Genomic DNA, 8,070 nt, shown 5'->3' with positions numbered 1-8,070 from the left:
ACCATGGCGTCCTCGCGCTCCAAAGCTCTCTGGGACGGACTGTCGCCGGAGCAGAAGAAGGAGATGGCTGCCATTGCTGCAGGCTGGCCACCGGAGCCCGACGATGTCACCATGGAGGACAAGCCTACGCCACCCTCCTCGCCGGTGGCACCCTCGCCGGTGCATTGCAGCATGACAAATCGGTGAAGTCCGTGTCCATTACATGGACATGGTGCGGGAGGAGCAGTTCCGGGCGGCGCAAGCCAACGCGTCCTACAACCTCTAGCTCATCGAGGAGCACCAGTAGGCGGAGGAGCAGCTAGCCGCCGGCAGGGCGATCACGCCGGACATAGACGTGGCGGAGCAGGCGACACTGCTCGACTCATACCGCTCCGCCCGTGAGGTCTGCAGCGACCATTGGCGCTACCACCAATATCAGGCGAAACTCAAGGCCGCCTACAAGGAGTTCGACGAGGCATCAAACAAGGTGTGGGGCAAGAGCGGCGAGGAGGAGGACATCGCTGGCTCCATCCCGCCTCCACAACCATCAAGCCGACACGTTCGGGGACGCCGCTGGCAGCGAGGAAGAGTAGTGCATGGTAGGTTGCCGTCGCTCGGGTCCCAGGAAGGCCACCTCTCTTCCCCTCCCATTAAAGCCAAGCTTAGTGGGCTGAACATCGACGGGCGATTAGCCGCTTGGCGGCGACATGGAGGCTGACATCTTCACTTCCCGGGGCTCATGGCCGAACATGGGGGGCGGGCGCCGACGATCATTTAGATTAGGTTTAGAGTAGGTTTTAATCCGGTTTATATAAAAATGTAATTTAGTTTATATGAAATCCGCCGTGCTTGCACAAATTTCATCCGATTAATTCAAATAGTTGTCAAAATATATGTAGGCAGCGTTGGATGGCCGTTCGGCCCCATGTATGCGGATTGGCCCCTATATGCTGATGGATGTGGAGCAAATTTGCAGCTCAGCTTTGGAGATGCCCTGAGGACATTTCCCTTGCAGGGCATCAACTTAGAGACAGGAGTATTATTATCCCATTTTAGGGCTAGCTTTGATTCAAGCAGTAATTTTACCAATAACTTTGAATTTTAATGCCAATATGATGCTAAAAAAACAATCCGTTTACATGATTGGACTAGGATTTTAGTTTTGAATAATCCTCTGGAAATGATCATCTCTGCATCATTAAAATCCATATAGTAGGACAATTTTTCTTTTGCTCACCTTGATAACATGAAATTATGACTTCGCGTGCTCATGGACAACTTGAAGAACATGAATAAACACACTAGTCGAAATCCTATTTCCATTCTACTTAATATATGACCCATATTCTGACAACACCTCCTTGAGTTCAAAACTAACATACTCTACCTGCCAAAACTCTAAGCCCCAATGCTATTTGGTCAAATGAGCAACGGCACTGTACCCTTTAAGATCAACATAATGCTACAGAAAAGGTTAGACTAGTTTGATCACCTCATGCTTTTGTTAACATCTCTATATCTCATATGTGATCCCAACTTTGAGCAGCTGATCTTTAGGAATGGACAACACTTTGTGACCCTCTGCCAAGTTCCTTCTCAAGAATGAATACACATAGTCTACCACGACCACCTTCAAGGTGGGTGATTCAGGTCCTGCTATCACATTGGCTGACCCCATCAGATAAACCACCCCTCGCTTCATCTCTGCGTCAATCAGCTGCTTCTCCTCCTCAATCTTCTGAAGAGAATAGGAACTAATCCTCCCTACATGGTTGCTCATTGGCGGCTCTATCACCTCCTCGCTGTGTACAGATCGTGCGGACTTCCTAGGCTTCGTCTGACCTTCCGAAACCCCGCTTGGAGAGTCAGTATCCTCTTTTTCCGGTTTCTCCACTGCAAATGCATTCTCATCTTCGATGAACATCTTCAACCTCTCCGCTAGGAACCTGGCGAACTGTCCTGAATCCTCTACCCCATCACTGTAACCATACCGTGCGACACACCGGAACATCCGATGCTCCCTTGGACCAACCTGCCGGAAGACGAACCGCTCCGCAGGTGCCACATGAGGGATGGGTAGGTGCTTGATCGACATGAACAAAAAGATAGAGTGCACAGATGGAATTTTCTCCACCAACCGCAGGAACACCGGGGGAATACCTTGCACCAGCTCCGAGTACAAGATGCCCACCCCAGGGATCCGCTGCACATTATGCTTCTCAAGCAGTGCCGTCACCTCATCAATGGGGACGATGTGGTCAAGCTCGTACCAGTACTTCATGACATGCACATAGTGCCATGTTACCATTAGGGCCATCAGGACAAGCGCGAAGCAGAATGGCAGGTACCCGCCCTGGATGAACTTTGACAGTATTGAAGACAGGTAGATCCACTCTATGGAACTAAACACAATGTAAAACAACAAGATGAAGATGATGTTTTTCTTCCACACGAGCAACATCACGATAGTCATCAAATGGGTGGTGATTGAGAAGACGGTCACGACACAGATCCCTGTGCATCAACATAATCAAATCAGTAAACGTGCCTAATGTTCTACTAAAAGCCTCGTAAACTTACCATAAGCATTCCCGATTTCGGTGGTAGTTCTGAAGGTGATCGTGATTATAACACTAGCCAGTCCCATCAGAAAATTCACTTCAGGAATGTACACCTGCCCCTGGTGATGCTTGGAGGTATGGATAACCCGAACCCTCGGGAAGCAACCAAGAGATAGGGCCTTGGACAGGATAGCGAATGCGCCAGAGAGCATAGCTTGGCTTGCAATTATAGCCGAAAGAATGGCAACGGTGAAGGTTGGCCAGAACATTGGTGCTGCATTGTTGTTACAGAGAGGCAATCGTTTCTTTTGAGAATCACAAACTAAATCCCTTATAAGGAGCAAAACTGTAGTGTAAGTTGTTTATACCTGGGAGAGATCTGTAGAAGGTGTCTGCAACATTCTCTGGGAATTTCCTCAGATATGCTGCTTGCCCCATGTAACATAGTGCCACCGAAGGGAACAAGACACCACTAAAGCTTATCTAGGTAAGTACAGAAACCGTTGTAAGATATCTATGTTCTGAGACCTGTGCGACGAAAATTGCCAGTACCGTTGAAAACAGATCTAGAGTAAAAAACATGTTGAAGCAAGAAGCAATGCGGCAATTACCTGAATGGCCGTGATATTGAAATGCCCTAGGTCCGCATACATACCCTCTGTACCTGTACCATAAGGCAGTGCATTCAGATTGCAGGCTACAGGTTCTCTTTTAAAATGCATTTTTCATCAAAAGGTTTACCTGTAACACACAAGATAGCACCTCCTAGTGAAATCCATGCTTCCTTCCCATTTCTTCCGAAGTAATATAGTATGTGCATAGGATTGAAGGCTCGGAGAATAGTGATCTCATACACTATGATGTTATATATTCCAATGCCAGCAATAAGAACGAACCACACCGAGATGATCGGAGCAAAGGAGTACCCGACCTTATCTGTCCCAAAACGCTGGACTGAAAAGAGCATGAACAGAATAGGCACCGAGATCCAGACTATCTGTGCTGTACAAGAAATGCAACATACACTTTAGATGTGATCAAATCTGGGTACTGACTAATTAGTGATGATAGAAACTATGTTTTCACACACTTTCAGTTAAACTTGGCACTTTCTCTTTGATCCCGCTCACTGCAGAGAGCACTGCAGAAGCACGTGAAAAGGAATGCATTAGTATTCCGAAAAGCAATCACAATATGACCTACGGATGACTCTGTTACTTTTGCTACCAGAAATCGCTGGTGTCAAGGTCCCATCACCCATCACCATGGATGTGCCAAGGATTGTGATGGTGAAGAGGCCAATCTTGGCTGCCTTGCTGGACTCAAGCTTCTCCTTCAACCATTGTGCCCTCTTCAGCGATAAGCTTGGTGATTCTATGCTGTAATTCGACACCATTGAATCCTCTGCCTGCTGGTTTGGGATCAGCCTTATCTTTGAATACCGCGATATAAGTGAGTAGAGCGCAAATGTGCCACCTGTAATAGCAATGTGCAGAGAAGACATAGTAAGTACTCCAGCTTGACATGTCAATATTCCAAAAATATCAGCTTACCATCTCCGTTGTCATCTGCATAGAGCACGATGAAGACATACTTGATCATCGGTAAAAGGATGAGGGTGTATAGGATGAGCGAGAGGACACCCAAGATATCATCCTTGTCTTTGACGCCGTTAGGGAAGGTGCTCGAGTAACAATAGAGCGGCGATGTCCCAACATCCCCATAAATGATGCCGATGCTCTGAAATGCAAGATGCAGTACTTGTGTCCAGTTTCCCTGTGTCAGCCAAAAGGCACATTACTGTCAAACTATAACCTGGAGGAACATGGTTGCTGCATCATAACCAAGTTGTGTGTGAAGCAGACCTCGGAGCCATGGCCTTTGATATTAGAGACCTTCTCTGCATCACCAATAAGTGAGTCTTGGCGCTCAAGCCGTTTGGTCGTCTCGTTGCACAGTGGTTTCTCAACTTCTAGTGACATCTGTGCTCGATTGCTATTTTTGAGCACCTCCTAAGCTTTTGGAGGTATTTCTCCTATAGAAGGCAGACAATGCACACATATAAACAGCAATATATTTCCAACAAAACAGCATGAGCACACAGTAAACAGAACTACAAAGCACTATAACAATTAACACGTTACAGGGAAAAAATGTACAAACTGAGCAAGTAAAAAGTATTAGACAGAGAACATGTACTCTCTCCGTCCCAAATTCTTGTCTTAGATTTGTCTACATACGGATGTATCTATTCACGTTTTAGTGTTAGATACATCCGTATCTAGATAAATCTAAGACAAGAATTTTGGGACGGAGGTAGGATATGACGTTTTGGTAGTTCAAATCGTTCAATTTGAACTAATGGAGGGAGTAGTAAACACTAGACGGTACTTCCTCCATTTCATAATGTAGTGCATATAGATTTTTTGAGAAGTCAAACTTCGACCAAGTTTATAGAGAAAAAAAATCTACATCTAGTAGAATACCAAATACATATCATTAGATATATCATGAGGCATATTTTCGTCTTTTTTTATGTTTGGTATTGTAGATATACATATTTTTCTATATAAACTTGGTCAAGGTTTAACTTTTGAAAAAAGTCTACATGTACTACATTATGGAACGAAGGGAAAAGTAAACATTCACAAATAAAACACCGGCAGGCAGCCGCACCATCTCATAAATAAAGGTACCATCTAGAGATTACAAGCGCACAGTTAAAATTCTACAAAAAATCGGATACTACCATTTTGGAGGGGCCTGATAATCAAGCTAGAAAACTGGATAGTCTTATTCTGCCAGATATTAGCAATACTATATCCCATGCCATATCCCATACACCGGATTTGGAATAGGGGCCGATAGTGTGCACGTGTAAAAAGCCTCTGAACATATCCTATACCACTGGATTCAGAAATGATTGGTCCTAGCCATTTTCACCCCTAAATATCACTATTCGTTGTAAGCGCTAAACACCAGCACAAGGTGGTATAATGGCATTTTAATATGAGGAGTAATCCCATGCTACAAGGAATGGGTTGATCCAACCACTAGCGAAGCATAGACAGATGGATTGCTCGGGTTTCGTCAACAGATTAAGGTTTTTGGGTGCATGAAACTCAAATACAGGGTTTGAGATTATGATTGCACAAACTCGCAATTTCAAGCTACGAAGCACCGATACGCCAGAAATTGGAGTATCGGCGTACTGAACGTTCCCGATACGGCGATACGCACGATATGGCTGGGATACTGGTATCGGCGAAGTATCCTATTTTCCGATTTAAAAAGAAAAGAAAAAACATCGATACGTCCTGTGCATCGTCTACGATACGGGAGCGACACGGCAGCCCACTGGAAGGCCCATGGCTAACCCTAGCATCTGGGCTCCCTCTCTTTTGTTTTGTTCGCACGACAGGAGCTTGCACGAGGGAGCCGCCGCCGCTGGACAAGCCTCCCCGCCGGCCGCAGCCGCAGACTGGAGTCACTTGCCGCCTGGAGTGGCTCACCGGCGCCGCCTGGAATTGCCTCGCTGCCACCTCAACTCGCCCCCACCGGCTGGAATCGCCTCTCCGCTTGAATCTTCTGCTCTTCTCCACCGCCGTCGCAACTCACAAGGTAAACAGCAATTACCCCGAGCCCCTAGTGATGTACTGATGTGTGCTTGATCTTGATGCATGCTTGGCTGCTTGCTGGCTTCCATAGACCGTAGTAGCAGACTCTCTCATTAGGTAGTAGTAGTACTATACTAATTTGGATCTTATGTATGTTTGGCTGCTTGCTGGCTTCCATGTGGGGTGTGCTTGCTGTGTTGCTGCTTGTTGATGTTTGTGGGATAAAATTATTACTTGCTGATGTTGTTGCTGCTGTCTATTGCTAGGGAAGGAGATAGAAGTACAACATGACATTATAGGGAGTTCCATGGCAACATTTTGATCTCATCTCACACATTTTATTATGTTGGCTTTTATTACATGTCATTTTATAATTATTTATATATATACTTGCCGTATCGCATATTGCTGTTTCTACAGATTGCCGTATCCCGTATCACCGTACTCGTATCGCCGTATCGGTGTCGTCGTATCGGTGCAACATAGATTTCAAGGACAAAAACAATCGTGACAGTTAACAGTCCAGTGGTGAGGCCAAGATGGAAATGATCATTAAGCGTCCCGGTCTAGATTCAAGGATAGACGAAAGTATAAGTGGACATGTAAATGAAATGTAAGTGGATTTACTTTTCGCCATACGCCGCAAAGGTTCAACTATTGTGGATAACAACAACGGCACAGGAAAATGTAAGTGGATTTACCGGTTGAGTTGGGTAAATTAGTTGGTTCATTTCATGGCTCATGGATGATGGATCTTAGCATCCTTAAGACACTCATCCTGTATAGACCAGCGATGCTTGAAGATAGCCTGCATCCAGTGGATTGGAATGGATCGCTCTTTACCAGTCCGCTGGCCCACTCTTTGCCAATACTGCTTTGCTCGCTGCCTCACCTGCTGCACCTAGAAAAAGAACAAAAAATAATTTGGTTTGCCGCATCTGCTATGGTACGGATATAAAAAACCTCCCCTCAAAATCGTGCGCGCGCCAAAGATAATACCGATAATGATTCCAAAAAAGAAAAGAAGCATACCTCGCGAAGCAAATGTCGGGGAAGAAGAACAAGGGAAGACAGGGCGGAGAGGAGAAGAGGGGACACCCGCGGCCGCGGCCACGGCGCCCCGTACTTGTAGCGCAGCGAACGTCCCTGTGGTGAGGAGGAGATCAAGCGGATTCGAAGGTCGGCCGCATCGCGTGCCGTGGACCGAGCCGTTGCGCTCGCGAGCAGGAACGACGGGTAGGGACGCGTGTCCCTTTTGGAAGCATTTTTTTATTTAGAAAAGGCCATCATGGCTACAAAAATGCCAGGCCTTTATTTGAAACTTCAAATTTCACTTTTTTTAGTTTCAAAAAGTTTTGAAAATAAATACACATATACCTAGATACAAAATGTGTGCAAATTTTCAAGTCGAAATACACTAAAATGTGAGCTAAAAAAGACAGATTTGGGTTTTTTTAGCATATGTGTTGTTTCATCCTCAAAGTCCATGATTTTTTTTGCAGCTCGCAATTCAATCCTAAAATTTTCACACATACACATTACATCCTTGCATACATGTGGATTTTTTTCATAACTTTTTGAAACTAAATTTTTTGAATTTGAATATTCAAAATAAAGGGTTTCATGGAGCTCGGTCTCCAATATGCCCTACTCACCATGGCTAGCTTTATTAAGCTGTAGACAAAATTACATCGCTCACAAGCATCAAACATGCCAGAGGCCCGTCAATCCAACTAATAAAAGTCTTATTACTATAACTAAATTTAGCTAGGACATGCGCTATTTGATTCGCATTTAATTCGCAGAACGAAAACAATGTTTAAAAGAGACCTGCTCAGTTAAAGAAGCTACTCCACCACTCCACAAAGATAGCCGATGCTGCATCCCACCATTGAGATTGACCATTATAGAAG

The 8,070-nt window shown here is 45.2% G+C and overlaps 1 protein-coding gene across 2 annotated transcripts; it reads right to left on the bottom strand.

Moving 5' to 3' along the window:
• Positions 1-1,160: 1,160 nt before the first annotated feature.
• On the bottom strand, positions 1,161-7,279 carry LOC119355032 (potassium transporter 19-like). Of its 2 annotated transcripts, none has more exons than XM_037621811.1 (11): positions 7,190-7,279; positions 6,859-7,058; positions 4,406-4,575; positions 4,094-4,316; positions 3,759-4,016; positions 3,631-3,681; positions 3,282-3,542; positions 3,152-3,204; positions 2,909-3,023; positions 2,560-2,814; positions 1,161-2,493 (listed from the first exon to the last, which is right to left on the bottom strand). In XM_037621811.1, exons 3-11 carry the CDS (start codon positions 4,520-4,522, stop codon positions 1,493-1,495), a joined length of 2,334 nt encoding a protein of 777 aa, XP_037477708.1. In that variant the 5' UTR covers positions 4,523-4,575; positions 6,859-7,058; positions 7,190-7,279; the 3' UTR covers positions 1,161-1,492. The 2 variants fall into 2 exon arrangements, with proteins under 2 accessions (XP_037477708.1, XP_037477709.1); XM_037621812.1 differs by having other exon boundaries at positions 3,768-4,016.
• Between the last annotated feature and the right edge of the window lie 791 nt (positions 7,280-8,070).

This window comes from Triticum dicoccoides, chromosome 2A (assembly GCF_002162155.2).
Source record: "Triticum dicoccoides isolate Atlit2015 ecotype Zavitan chromosome 2A, WEW_v2.0, whole genome shotgun sequence".
Lineage (NCBI taxonomy): Eukaryota > Viridiplantae > Streptophyta > Magnoliopsida > Poales > Poaceae > Triticum > Triticum dicoccoides.
The sequence above is the reverse complement of the archived record's forward strand: the minus strand, read 5'-3'. Positions and strand labels throughout refer to the sequence as shown.

Bases quoted from the DNA above. Each gene is read 5' to 3' on its own strand.
- LOC119355032 (XM_037621811.1), bottom strand. From the start codon at position 4,522: ATGTCACTAGAAGTTGAGAAACCACTGTGCAACGAGACGACCAAACGG. The intron at 3,024-3,151 runs GTAATTGCCGCA...GTACTTACCTAG, and splicing joins TCAATATCACGGCCATTCAG to ATAAGCTTTAGTGGTGTCTT. The intron at 2,494-2,559 runs GTAAGTTTACGA...GTTGATGCACAG, and splicing joins CGAAATCGGGAATGCTTATG to GGATCTGTGTCGTGACCGTC.